Genomic DNA, 13,707 nt, shown 5'->3' with positions numbered 1-13,707 from the left:
TTTCTCTGTTTTTATCTTTCCCGCTTTCACTTCTTTCCGCACGTCCTATCCTAGCTTCGGTTGGGCCTCGTCGATCGTCCCTCGTTCACCGTTAGCTGGACATCGCTTCTCAGCGTCATGGCTGCCGTCCCTCACGATGTCAACCTCTCCGGATCCGCCTCCCCCGCCAGTCCACACTCCTCCACCGGCCAGATTCCTCTCGAACAACCCCCCAAACTCAAGGGTCGTCGGAAACTGCTCCAGAGTCTGCAGCGCATCTCCTCCAGTCCCGCCCTGACCCGACGCGGTCGTTCCGCCTCCGCCGGATACCGCCAGAATGGAAAGGCCTCGCTGTCCTGTGTCTCGCTGTCCCAGACGGCGTACAACCCGTGCTTGGGAAACGGGAGCTCCGCCCAGCTCTATGGCGGCTTGAACGCGAATCCCACGGCCCCCGGAGTCACCAGCACCCCGCCCGAGCCTCACGATGAGAATGCCCGCATCCGCCTGGTCGGCTCCGAATCATCCTCTCGGGTCATCCGTCTCCCCACGGAGATGAGGCCGGGTTCCCGAGGGTCACCGGCGGCTCCCGACGTATCCGGAGACCTCACCTCCGAGCCATCCACGTCCCAGCCCAAGAAGCCTTTCGATTTCTGGGCGAGCATGCCTAGCGAGCTCAAGGTGCTCATCTTCCACTACCTCACCCCCAAGGAGGTCGTGCGCTGCTCCGCCGTCTCGAAGAAGTGGCACAAGATGTGCTATGACGGCCAGCTGTGGACCACGATCGACACCACCGATTACTATGGCGATGTCTCAAGTGACGGCCTGGTCAAGATCATCACTGCCGCCGGCCCCTTCGTCCGGGATCTCAACCTCCGTGGCTGCGTCCAGCTGCGGGATAAGTGGCGCTCCGAAGGCGAGCGGATGACGGACCTCTGTCGGAACATCGAGCGGTTCTCCCTCGAGGGGTGTCGTATCGACAAGACCTCCATGCATTGTTTCCTCTTGCGCAACCCGCGTCTGCAGTACATCAACGTCTCCGGCCTCTCCAGCGTGACGAATTCCGCCATGAAGATTGTCGCGCAGGCCTGCCCCCAGCTCCAGGTCCTGAACGTATCCTGGTGCACTAGTGTCGATACCGCGGGCCTGGCGAAGGTCATCGAAGCCTGCCCCCATCTCAAAGACCTCCGCGCGAGCGAGATCCGCGGATTCGACGACGTCGACTTCGCCTTGGAGCTGTTCGAGCGGAATACCCTAGAACGCCTTCTGGTGAGTCGCACCGATCTCACCGACGAGAGCCTGCAGGCCCTCATGCACGGTCTCGACCCGGAGATGGATGTGCTGGACGAACGGGTCATCGTCCCCCCGCGCCGGCTCCGGCACCTCGATCTCCACCGGTGCGCCGCGTTGACCGACGACGGGGTCAAGAGTCTCGCCCACAACGTCCCCGACTTGGAAGGTCTCCAGCTCTCCCAGTGCTCCGAGCTGACGGACGAGTCGGTCACGGCGGTCATCAAGACCACGCCCCGCCTTTCACACCTGGACCTCGAGGACATGGAACACCTCTCCAACAACACTCTCGTCGAGTTGGCCAAGGCTCCGTGCGCCGACCACCTCGAGCACCTCAACATCAGCTACTGCGAGAGCATGGGAGACGTCGGCATGCTGCAGATCATGAAGAGCTGCCCCGCCCTGCGTTCGGTCGAGATGGACAACACCCGGGTCTCCGATCTCACCCTGATGGAGGCCAGCCTTCGCATCCGCCGACGCGGCTACAGCGAAGAGCTGCCGCGGGTGGGCTTGCGGTTGGTCATCTTCGACTGTGCCAACGTGACCTGGGCCGGCGTCAAGGAGGTCCTGTCCAGCAATGCCTACGTCCCGCGCGTGCGCAAGTCCATGCAGGCCGTCTCCGTCGTGGCCCAGACGGTCCTACCCGACCAGCCCGCGGCCGCCCCCGCTGTAATCACCTCGTCTATCACCCCGCCCCCGTCGCCCCCGCTGTATCCCAGTGCGGTCATCCAGCTCAAGTGCTTCTACGGATGGCAGATGACCGTGGACGAGCACAACAAGCGCGTCCTGCGGGGAGATCTCGCCGCGGCCAGCCGCCTGGATCGCAAATGGGCCGACTACATGATCGCCCATGAGGAGGCCGGCACGGCGGGAGCCGGTGCCCGCCGACGACGGCGCCGCGCCCACGCAGCCGAGCAAGTCTACGAGCAAGACGAGGAAGCCGATGGCGGCGAAGGAGCCCCGGCCGGAGGAGCTCGACGCCGACGAGCGCAGAGTAGCGGTAGTTCCTGCGTCATTATGTGAACTTGAACATCACCCAATTTACTCACTTCTTTCCATACCACATCCCCTCGCGGAGCGTTTCTTTTATGGCAAATTGCATCGAGCCGGTCCGTTCGTTCTCGATCACCGACTCTCTGATCAGGTTCTGGAAACCCTTTCGACGAAAAACAACCCCCCCCCCTCCCTTCCTGTTGGAAAGGACAGCCTATGCTAGCCGTGCTGGAAGGCTGAGGGAATTGTTTTTCGTCTATGAGAGATGAAATCATGAAACCGCGAAAGCAACGACCTAGTCGTCGGATATGTACCAAGCAGGACGATCTGATGAACCCGACCGCCCCTTCCCTTCTTTTTTCTCGCTCTTTTACCTCGCGCTGCGGATATTCAAGACGACGCGATTGTTTCTTCTTCTGTTTTTCTTTCCATCTTTGCGTTATCCGGACACATCGGTTTCATGATCGAGCGTATGGAGTCAAAATGGGGTTTAACCGGATCGACTCTCTGGGAGAGTCGGTCTGCGGATGATATTTGGTCTTTTTCCTTTCATGTATTGAGTCAGTTGCGGTTCTTTTCGTTTGAATGGGAACTGGTCTGGCTGGGTTGTTTACGTTGCTGGTTGGGTTTAGATTGTCATTTTACTTTTATTTGGCGCATCATGTCAGTCGCGTCATATCTTCATTGAGGTATTGAATATACTACAAAACAGACTCCTACGTGCTGGACGGTGTCTGACATCTGATATCTGACATACTGAGTATCTATGATTGTAAAGTATATAGCATAGTGTATGTAAGATAGTAAATGTGTGGTATGAACAAGCCCCAAGGATAGCATCCATGAACAATGCGAAAAACGAGAGAAGCAAAGAGAACCAACTCCTGAAAATGCTCGAAACTCTAAAGCATGACCAAACAAATCATTCAAAGAACCCACCATCACTCTCCTCGTCCTGCTCCTCAGGAACAACAGGGACAGGGACATCACGCCTCCTAGACCCAGCCCTATCCGCAGCCTTCCCAGAAGCACCCTCCTTCTTCTCCTTCTTCCCCTTCGTCTCCTTCTCCTTCCTCCCCTCCTTCTCCACCCTCGCAGACGACCCATCCGCCCCCAACTTCCCCTCCCGCAACCGATCCAGCGTCCCCTCCTTCATACACTTCTCCACAACATGCCACATAGGCGGCTTCTCCGCAGCAGTAGCATGCACCGGCTTATACACAGTTTTGCTGGTATCGCCGTCATCCGTCGACTCGCCCATCTTCTTCTTCTTCTGCTGCGTCGCGTACAGAGCGATGTATTTCTCGGCGAGCGGGTAGTAGATGGTGTAGTTGAGGTTGACCTGCGCGATGTAGAGCTCTTGTTCGAGGGCGGCGACTGCTGATGCTGTGGGGTTGGATGACTCGGCGAGGGTCTTTTGTTGGGCTTGGAGGGATTTGATATCTTTGGTTGCTGTTTTGCGGTCTATTCGGGATCATTTGTTAGCGTTGAACATACGAAACCAACTATGCCGACAATAATAATAAAAAGAGAGAAAGGAGTAAAAAAAGGAAGACTCACCCAAAAATCTCACGAAATGATACTTCTTAATCATCGCCGACCTATCCCTCCTCTTCGTCTCATCCTCTAAATCCTGCTCGTACCCCTTCAGCGCGCGCTCCTGCACGATCCGCGCCTCGACCGGCAGATCAGACTTGTTAAGCAGACGCTTCGCATCGCGAATGCGCTTCTTCAGCTCGTTGACGGACGGGTACTTGTGGTCTTTTTTGGGCAGCTGCAGCTTCTTCCGGGAGTGGTGTTGGTGTTCGGCGTCGCCGTCGCGGTGGTATTTACGTTTTGGGGGGTCGCTGCGGTCGCGGTAGGGGCGGGATGAAGTGTCGGGGGATTGCGATCTGGAGTGGTCGCGAGGCATGGTTGCGGTTTGTGTCTTGTAGACGTTGTCTTGTTCTTGTCTTGTTGATCGGGTCTGGATGAAGATATCTGGGTATAGAGAGAAAAAAATACTGATAAGGGCCGGACCTTTGGTCGGTCCGGGTGGTTCCCCAGATCCCCGATGGCCAGCCAATCAGAGCTGCAGGAAAGCGGCCGATGACGGGTGGATGACTAAGCTGTGCTTTGGCTGCTTCTTCCTTGTGAAGGTCAGCTGTACCTGGATTCCGACTGCTTGTCAATGCGATTGCTTTCTTGTTTATTCTGACTTTCGTGCAATTGCTTACCCATATCGATATGCGCCTCAGTGCTTGAATTGTCAGCGGCTCGCGTGCCGGTACCTTCCAAACACCCTTGCCGGGCCCCCCGTCGACGCATTACATCTACCCACTCATCCACTGTCGCATCGCATTTGCTGTGACCAGCTATACGCTCCCCTAGGGGGGTAAATTAAGGAAACAAGGTGCAGGGAGGAAACGAAAGGGGAGAGGCGGAGATAAACCCAACAGCATAAAGATAATCAACCATGGAGACCGCCATCCGCTGGTCCCCATCCTCCACCACCGCCGAACAGCGCTTCCTCTCCGTGGACGTCGCCGGCAAAGCCTTCCACCTATGCAGGGTAAACGGATTCGACGGGCACACGCTCCAGCATGAGGTGCTGTCGACGCACACCAAAGTCCCCGCGTTTCGCGCCTTCGATTGGTCTCCTGTCGACGACTCGCTCGTCGCTGTAGGCCAGTCCTCCGGCGATGCGACCATCCTGCGCATGAACAGCGAGGCCGAGTCGTTCTCGTTTCCTATTCGACACCAGCGATACTGCAATGCTGTGGCGTTTAGCACGCATGGATTGCTGGCTGCGGGCTTGGATCGCGTGCGCAATGACTTCTGTCTTAATATTTGGGACGTCAATCAGCGACTTGCTATGAGGGGCGCGAGGGGCTTTGTGGAACCGCTGAGGAAGTTGGCGAGCTCCGAGCCTATCACTAGTATCAAGTTCTTTCGCGATCAGCCTGATACGTTGGTTACGGGCGTTAAGGGCCAGTTTGTTCGTATCTATGATTTGCGAGGTATGTTTCCCTGCGACTTGGTGCTGTCGCTACTTCGTTACTGTCGCTGACTGAAGCTGTAGAAGGACCAGGAAACCCGTCGTTGCAGTTCCCTACCCGGTGCGTCCACAACCTGGCGATCGACTGGCTGGACGAAAACTACATCGCTTCCTGTCTGCCCTCCAACGAGGCGACCATCTGCGTATGGGACCGACGGGTGGGGTCGCGCTTTGCGCCGGGAATTGGGCCGACGAACGTGCCCGGGCCAGACATCCAGCCGGGCCCGGCTCTGGAGTTCCGGAACGTTGTCACGCCTAAGTCGTCAATCTGGAGTCTTCGCTTCTCGCGAACCAAACGTGGCTGTCTGGGCGTGCTGTCCAGCACGGGCCACTTGAAAACGTACGACATCGCCAAGGAATACCTCGCGGAGGACTATCGGAATTCCATGGACCAGACGCTCGGTCATGGCGCCTTCAGGAACTACCCCGAGCAGGTCTATACCAAACATGTCCGGGATATATATAGCCCGTTTAATCACCCATCTCGTGGTTACGCCGAGTCCGAACGGGTCGTATCCTTTGACTTTCTCAACCTCACCGCGTCCAACGAACCTAGTGCCATCGCCTTATCTGGAAACGGGAAAGTCAACGTCGTGGCTGTTAAACCCCCCGCTCCCCCGGTCCGACTCTCGTCCCAAGGCTCCCTGGTCTGGGGCAGCCCGGACGAACTCGCCGGTTTTAGAACGATGAGTCCGGCGCCGTCCCCCGAGTGGAAAGTCTCAGACGCGGTTGAGACGATCCGTGAGCGCGTTCTTTCCGGCAGTGATGTGTTGACTGGGGCGCCAACCGCCAAGGACAGCCAACCTCCGCGGCCGCTTTCCAGCCGGGAGGTGCGCGAACGCGAGCTGTCGCTGGGCACCGGGAACAAGCGTCTCACGGCAGAAGAGGCACTGACGCTGATGTCGGTGAACCGGCTGCGGTGCAAGGAGGGGTATCTATTCGACGAGGCGCGCAACAAGAAGATTGTGGCGGAGGACCCGTCTCTCCAGGGCTTTTGGGATTGGGTCGAACGTACGTGATGCCGGATTTGCGGACTCATAGCTTGGAACTGACTGACAGCAATAGGCGCACGAACGGACGCTTCCGGTGAGACGATGATTCAGAATGGCTTGGATATGAACTACCTAGGGGTGTACGATGTGTGGAATAATGATCTAGGTGAGCTTCGCCAGTTGTCCCCGCTGGAAGGGCTATACTGACCGTTACAGGCCAGAGCTTTGATTCCCGAAGAGTTGGCACGAGTGCAGGCGTGAACCACCACGTCGGCGAGGCCATTATCGATCTGGTCCAGGAACGCCTGAACCTACCGGAGACGAAGTCCCGTCCGACACAACGCCCGGAGCATCGTCGCCTCTGCCTGCGACTCTGCGGGGCAGCGCAAACCAACCGCGAACTAGAGGATGCCGTGAAGGCGCTGTCCGCCGATAACCAGCATACCAAAGCGGCCGCGTTAGCGGTCTTCCAAGACGAAGCCAAGCTGGCGTACCTGGCGCTGCGCAGCAACGAACCCGCGCAAGCGCACAAACTCCTCGCTATGGCCATCGCCGGAGCTGCCAAGGGGGACACCGACTCGGACTGGGAAGACACTTGCGCCGAGATCGCCAAAGAGCTGACCGACCCATACGCGCGGGCGATCCTGGCCCTCGTCAGCAAAGGCGACTGGCACTCTGTCATCCAAGAGACCACGCTCCCGCTCCGGTACCGCGTCGAGGTAGCCATTCGATGGCTCCCAGACGACGAGCTAAGCACCTACCTACGGGAAACAACAGACGAAGCAATCCGCCAAGGAGACATCGAAGGCATAATCCTAACAGGCCTGGGACACTCCGCAATCGACCTCTTCCAATCCTACATCCAAAAATTCAACGACGTGCAAACCCCCGTCCTAGCAATGAGCCACACCGTACCCCGATTCATCAACGACGCCCCGCGCCGCACACGCTTCGAAGCCTGGCGCGAGACCTACCGCTGGCAAATCAACTCCTGGAAACTGCAGCTCGAACGAGCTCGCTTCGACGTCGGATCCCGCAAATTCGCCATCACCTGGGACGGACAGAGGCTGATCGAGCCGCCCCGGCAGCAAGTCAGCCTCACCTGCAACTACTGCACGCGACCGCTGACACAGCACGACGCGTCGTCGCAACTCTCGCCCTCCTCCTCCGCAGGCGAGGTCGTCGTGCACCCCACCCCAGGGAACCCACTCGGCACGGCCGCCATGTCAGGCATGATCTGCCCCCGCTGCGGCCGCCACATGCCCCGGTGCGGCGTGTGCACGCTGTGGCTGGGCTCGCCGGACCCGATGTCCAAGGCGGCTATCGTGGCGGACAGCATCATGCAAGACGACTCGCGCACGCCGTCGGAGGTGGACATGATGAGGCGGTTTGTGGTGTTTTGCATTAATTGTAATCATGGGTTTCATGCGCATCATGCGAGGGAGTGGTTTGCGAGACATAAGGTTTGTCCGGTTGCGGAGTGTAATTGTATTTGTGATAGGTAGTTTTCTTCTTCTTCTTCTTCTTCTCTCTCTGCAAATTTTTTCTTTATTGTGGTTTTTTAAGAGCATGGGGATGAAGGGGTTTGGTTTGGGTGAAGGGTGGTGGTGTACTTGTTTAGGATTTCGATTGCCGATATACCCATTTCATGTTGATGTGATGAAGTATTTATTATGTTTTATTTGATATGCTATAGAATATCTATAATCATTATTTGTTTATCAATAAATCCCGTTGGTTGATATATCAAGGTTGGTACATAGTTCCTAGTCTGTCCGACTGTCAACATGCTCAATTGCACCACCTTGACTAGATTACAATAATAAATCATCTCACTTTTCACCTCCAATGACTCACTGTCATATCCTCGTGAATATACTGCCGAGAAGTATATCAAGATGACCATTGAAGAGAAAGAGAGTGAGAGTGACTCAGCCAGGAACCTCCCACCATCTAATCTATACTTTAGAACGCCGATCCTGCCCCACCCCCTCACAGCTCATTCTCAAAAATCAGCCACCCCTCTGTCTCCCCGCTCTACACTCACCCACACATGAAAACAACACAACACAACAACAGCCATATTTAAACAAAGATATCGTTAAACCATGCCTCCACCAGGAAAAGGCAGAGCCCCCCTCAGCCGCGATGTCCTCGTGTCCAAAGCACTGAGCCGTCTGCTCCGCCATGCGGCTGAGAAAGAGGGTCTGAAGATGGATGAGCAGGGGTATGCGAATGTCGCGGATGTGGTATGTTGTTCTATCTACAATTAATTTGTGATAATTGGAGAGGACGGCGTTCATGGTATACTGGCTAACTCAGAGAGAAATAATAGCTAGCGTGGAATAGGCTCAAATCCCTCAAAGTGACTTTTCCAGACATCCGCGACGCCGTCGCCAAATCAGATAAGAAGCGTTTTGCGCTTCTCCATATCCCTTCATCCTCTACCACCACCACACCCCTCCCAACCGATAACGCCAACGACAACACCGACAGTAATCAAAACGGCGAAGAAAGCACTCCCACACAAGACACAACAACAGCAACAGCCCTCTCCGTGACCGACACCAACCCCGCAAACTTCCTCATCCGCGCCACCCAAGGCCACAGCATCCAATCCGTCGACGCCGCCTCCTTCCAGGAGCGCCTCACCCTCGACGAACCAGACAATCTCCCCCGCACCGTCGTCCACGGCACCTTCCACAGCACCTGGCCCGCCATCCTCGCCTCAGGCGGTCTGCGCTGCATGACGCGAAACCAGATCCACTTTGCGACGGGCCCGTCGCTGGAGTCGGTTCTGGAGGGGCCTGCGACGCAGACGGCGGACCCGCCGGTTGTGTCGGGAATGCGCCGCGACGCGCAGGTGCTGATCTATGTGGATTTGAGACGGGCGCTGGAGGCGGGAGTTCCGTTTTGGAGGAGTGAGAATGATGTTGTTTTGAGTGAGGGGATTGCGGTTTCTGGGGAGGGAGAGGGAGAGGGAGGGGGGCAGGGGGAAAAGATTCTTCCGTTGGAGTTTGTGGATGTTGTTGTTGAGAGGAAGCGGGGGTTGGGGAAGATTTGGGAGCGTGGGGAGGTACTGCAGGAGTTGCCGGTTGAGTTGACGAGTCGGGGGAATCCTAAGGGGAGGGGAGGTGGTAGAGGGGGTGGGCGAGGGAGGGGAGGAAAGAGGTGAGTATAGTAGGTAGTTATCTCTTGGATGAAGTTATAGATTTATTGTATACTGTCCATAGCGGACATCATGTATCCGCACTATCAACCTTCCGTTGAAAACCACAAAGATATAATAACACTTTTACGCTCTGAGTAACCTTAAATCTATAACCTTATAACCTTATACTGCGACACATTCTATCCAACCAGATACTCCATGATCAAGATGACTCAGATCCGATATCAAGTCACCCATCCGATCTACATCCGATTAAGCTCTCAACGTCCCCGCAGTTCACCCCCTGCTCTCTTCCGACTGTAACCACGACAGCCCACGCGGGGTCAAAACAACAATGGGCCCAGCCTTGCGTTTCGAAACCGTGCTCAGCCTCGCTTTTTCAACCTTGCGCAGCCTCGTGATTCGAACCCCTGTCGATGAGACTTGAGTATTTCAAGTTCCGCCCGGGAGCGTCTGTTTTCGAATCAACTATCTGCCAAACACTTCCTCCGTCCATAACTTACGATACCCAGATATACAACACAACTATATCAAATTAAGGACCGACAAACCTCAATCCAGGCAAAATGATTGAAAAAATGCCCACCCACCGCTTCGACCCCAACTTCACAGATAATGTGATCAACGCCATGGGTCCGAAGGTGACCCCGCGCTTCCGCCAGCTCATGGCCAGCCTCACCAGACATCTTCACGACTATGCGCGCGAGAACGAGCTGACAGTCGACGAATGGATGGCCGCCGTGCAGATGATGAATTGGGCGGGCCAGATGAGTACCGAGAAGAGGAATGAGGGACAGTTGATGTCTGATATTTTTGGGTTGGAGTCGTATGTCCCCTCCTTATCTATCTATCTATCTATACAATGCCCGTATCGCACGACTAACAAAGATAGCCTCGTCGACGAAATCACCTACACCCTCGCCGAAGAAGCCGAAGACGCCCCCACAGCAACAGCCATCCTCGGCCCCTTCTTCCGTCACGACACGCCCTTACGCCAAAACGGCGAGACCATCGTCAAGAACCCCCCGGCCGACGGAGAGGTCACCTTCATGCACGGCCGCGTCGTCGACTTCGCGACGAAGAAGCCCCTCGTCGGCGCCACCGTCGAGGTGTGGCAGGCGTCGACGAACGGCATGTACGAGCAGCAGGATCCGGAGCAGTGCGAGCATAACCTCCGGGGGAAGTTCCGGACGGATGAGGAGGGGCGGTATGCGTTTTATTGTTTGAGGCCGACGCCTTATCCGGTTCCTGATGATGGTAATCTCTTCTCCTCTCTTTTTTTTCTCTCATTGGTTGTATTGAAGGATAGGAGGAAAGAAGGTGAAGAACTGACAATATGCCAGGCCCCGGAGCCCAGCTCCTCCATCTAATGGACCGAAACGTCTACCGACCTGCTCACATCCATCTCATGGTGCGTCCAACTCCCTACCTTTTTACTTTCTACTTTCTACACTTCACTATCTACACCCCCCCCACCCCATCTACCATATTAACTGGAATCAAGGCAACCCACGACGACTACAGACCCCTCACCACCCAAATCTTCGACAGCAAAGACCCCTACCTCACCAACGACTCCGTCTTCGCCGTCAAGGACTCGCTCATCGTCGACTTTGTGCCCCGCAAGGATGACCCGCAGGCTAGTCTTGAGTTGAACTATGATGTGAAGATGGCGCCGTTTGAGAAGTCTAAGACGGCTTGATGGGTTTGTTCTGTATTCACTTTTCGAGTTTTCCTTTACTTGTCCTTGTGGGAGGTAATCTCCAGCTCCATGTAATGTGTTTTATATTGATGCTTTCTCGAAACATTTTACGAGTCCATAGCCTTCTACATCTTCTGAATCCGTAGTATATCCTGATACCATAGTATATCAAGATAACATACAACCAAACCTGAAAGAACAAGATATCCAAATCAAGCAGAAACACCCTCAAAAAACCCCCCCACAGCCTTCCCCACTAGCTCCGGCGCCTCAAGACAATGCCAATGTCCAACCTTCGACAAAACCTCCAGCTTCTTCGTCTCACTCGACACCCCACCAAAGATAAGCTCGCACCCCTCCATCGTCGCCGACTTGTCCTCCTCGCCCGCGACTAGCAAAAACGGCGCCTTGATGGCCGCGTAGTCGATGCTCGGGGCGTTCGCAATGGCCCCGCAGAGCGCGGCGTAGCCCTTGGGGTTCTGTCCGATGAGGAGCTCGCGGATGAAGGACTGCGCCAGGGGCGCGCACCCTGAGCCTGTTGCGCCGTAGGGGATGGTGTTGGCCATGGGTTCCATTCCGGCTGGGGGGGTGTTAGTAAATTCTGCTACTCTAGTGTCTATATTCTTTCCAAGGGGGGGGGGGAGATTAAGGGAGGGGAGATTTTACATGAAGACACCGTCTCTGCTCGTTTGGTCATCACTTCCGCTATGGCTGGCGCTGGGTAAGTCGGCCCAATGGCGACTATGCCCTTCACGCGATCGGGGTACTGAGCCCCTAGGAGAGTCACGACTAGTCCGCCCATGGAGTGGCCGACTACCACGGCTTGCGGGACATGGAGCGCGTCCAGCACTGCGATGACATCTGCGGCTATGGACGCAATGGATATGGGCTGGCCGGTGTAGGGAGAGCGTGCCGCGCCGTACGTGTCCACGGTGATGCAGCGATGCCTGGTGGTCAGGTATGGGAGGATGGGAAAGTAGAAGTTCTGGGAGGACCCTAGGCCGTGGGTGAAGATGAAGGTTAGGCCGTTGGCGGGGGCACCATCTGGGTGGGAGTCTGCATAGTGTAATTTGTGGTTGTTGACTTCGACGGAGGGCATTGTGATGGTATTCCACTCAGGTGATGATGCAATTGTTGATGGTTTCTAAGCGACAGGTAGTTGTCGAGAGAAAGTGAGAAGTTGGGGTCGATAATTTGTCGGATAGCGACTTCAGACGTCTACCCCGTAATAGAACCATGCCCCTCCGTCTACGATGCAGATCGACGTCATCGCACGATCGCTGTTGTGCATTCCCGATGCCCACTGAAGTCTTTCCGACCAATATAATTATCCTACCCGGGCGTGCCTCCGTATCCGGTACTGGGTTCTGGATCGCTTCATGCTCATGCAAACCCACCAACATGCCCAATACACTCCTCTATGTGGACAATATCCTCGAATTAGAAGACTCCCATGAGAGGAGCGGGGAGCTCCGCTGATCAGCTTATCAACGTGTAAGCCGACAGCCCCGCCGTCATCCGACCGGCGCGTTTCCCCTCCGTCGGGTCGGATAGCGCCCGTCGATGGATGATTGAGGTCGAGTTATCTATAGCGGAATAGAAAGAGTCCACAAGACGAACGATCACACCGCATCCAACTGGGCCAGTTCTCGTTCAAACTCCTCGTCGGTATCAAACTCATAGCTGAACTCCTCGAGCAAAATAGCCGTGTCGTCGCAAAATGACTCCCCTCCGGGTAGGGAGATCGGGAGCCGTCCAGGTTGCTGCGGCGGTGGCGGCTGCTTTTGCTGCTCCTGCTGCATCATGCCGACCGCTGGCGTTACATTTTCTACCCTTTTCAGGATATCCTCATCGTAGAAAACGGAACAGTCGGAGAACTCATCCTCCTCCTTAGCCTCTGCACTGGGGCTTTCGCGGTCGCCCTCGTGTTCCGTAGGTCCATCTGCGCCCGCGCTCCCTGCCTCCAATGTATCTCCCTGGACATGATCCTCAAACAACACATCCACATCACCAAACTCCTCCTCTTCCCCACCCTCTTCCTCAAACGCAGAAAACTCGTCATCCCCAACGACCTCCGTAGTCTCCCCCGGATCCGTCTCCTCATCAGGCGTCTCCGCCTCCGGAGTCACCGACGCAGAATCACCCTTCTTCAAAAAGTTAAACAGAAGCGGCTGGCTAGAGGGCACAGTAGCAGCATGCGGGTCGGGAATCCCCATCCGGCGCCGCTCCTCCCGCGCCTTCGCCTCCTTCTCAACCTTTTTCTTCCTATTAGCGACACGCCTCTTCTCCTTCTCCCGGAGGGTTTGGGCCTTTCGCTCGCGCTCCTCCTCTCGTTCGATGCGCGCGATTTGGGACGCGCTGAACTGTAGGCGCTTGTTGCTGCGTTGGTAGCGGCGGCGGACGGTGCGGGATTTCTCGAACGTGCGTCGCGGCGGGGAGGTAGGCATGGTGGGTGGGTGGGGTTTTTAGGGGAGGGAATCAGATTCCGGGGCCGGTGGGTAGAGAGTCATTGGGGCGGGGGTTATCAGGGAAACAGAGGGACATT

General features: G+C 56.0%; 5 protein-coding genes across 5 annotated transcripts; 2 read left to right on the top strand and 3 right to left on the bottom strand.

Moving 5' to 3' along the window:
• Positions 1-2,989, top strand: BDW47DRAFT_114259 (F-box domain protein). The gene has a single exon (XM_024814613.1). The coding sequence runs from the start codon at positions 118-120 to the stop codon at positions 2,287-2,289; it is 2,172 nt and encodes a 723-aa protein (XP_024667320.1). The 5' UTR covers positions 1-117; the 3' UTR covers positions 2,290-2,989.
• A 192-nt stretch (positions 2,990-3,181) lies between these two features.
• BDW47DRAFT_121346 (Efg1 domain-containing protein) lies at positions 3,182-4,171 on the bottom strand (the record flags this gene model as incomplete). Its single annotated transcript, XM_024815611.1, has 2 exons — positions 3,182-3,723; positions 3,820-4,171. The coding sequence occupies 2 exons, from the start codon at positions 4,169-4,171 to the stop codon at positions 3,182-3,184; spliced, it is 894 nt and encodes a 297-aa protein (XP_024667319.1).
• Positions 4,172-4,714: 543 nt separating this feature from the next.
• BDW47DRAFT_121345 (KptA family-domain-containing protein) lies at positions 4,715-10,830 on the top strand (the record flags this gene model as incomplete). Its single annotated transcript, XM_024815610.1, has 9 exons — positions 4,715-5,258; positions 5,321-6,307; positions 6,362-6,454; positions 6,544-7,751; positions 8,040-8,043; positions 8,410-8,537; positions 8,624-9,422; positions 10,022-10,286; positions 10,353-10,830. The coding sequence occupies 9 exons, from the start codon at positions 4,715-4,717 to the stop codon at positions 10,828-10,830; spliced, it is 4,506 nt and encodes a 1,501-aa protein (XP_024667318.1).
• A 428-nt stretch (positions 10,831-11,258) lies between these two features.
• On the bottom strand, positions 11,259-12,522 carry BDW47DRAFT_96845 (alpha/beta fold hydrolase). The gene is made up of 2 exons (XM_024820331.1): positions 11,829-12,522; positions 11,259-11,742 (listed from the first exon to the last, which is right to left on the bottom strand). Exons 1-2 carry the CDS (start codon positions 12,259-12,261, stop codon positions 11,375-11,377), a joined length of 801 nt encoding a protein of 266 aa, XP_024667317.1. The 5' UTR covers positions 12,262-12,522; the 3' UTR covers positions 11,259-11,374.
• BDW47DRAFT_96844 (uncharacterized protein) lies at positions 12,523-13,661 on the bottom strand. Its single transcript, XM_024820330.1, has one exon. The coding sequence runs from the start codon at positions 13,607-13,609 to the stop codon at positions 12,785-12,787; it is 825 nt and encodes a 274-aa protein (XP_024667316.1). The 5' UTR covers positions 13,610-13,661; the 3' UTR covers positions 12,523-12,784.
• Between the last annotated feature and the right edge of the window lie 46 nt (positions 13,662-13,707).

This window comes from Aspergillus candidus, assembly GCF_002847045.1.
Source record: "Aspergillus candidus strain CBS 102.13 unplaced genomic scaffold BDW47scaffold_98, whole genome shotgun sequence".
Lineage (NCBI taxonomy): Eukaryota > Fungi > Ascomycota > Eurotiomycetes > Eurotiales > Aspergillaceae > Aspergillus > Aspergillus candidus.
The sequence above is the reverse complement of the archived record's forward strand: the minus strand, read 5'-3'. Positions and strand labels throughout refer to the sequence as shown.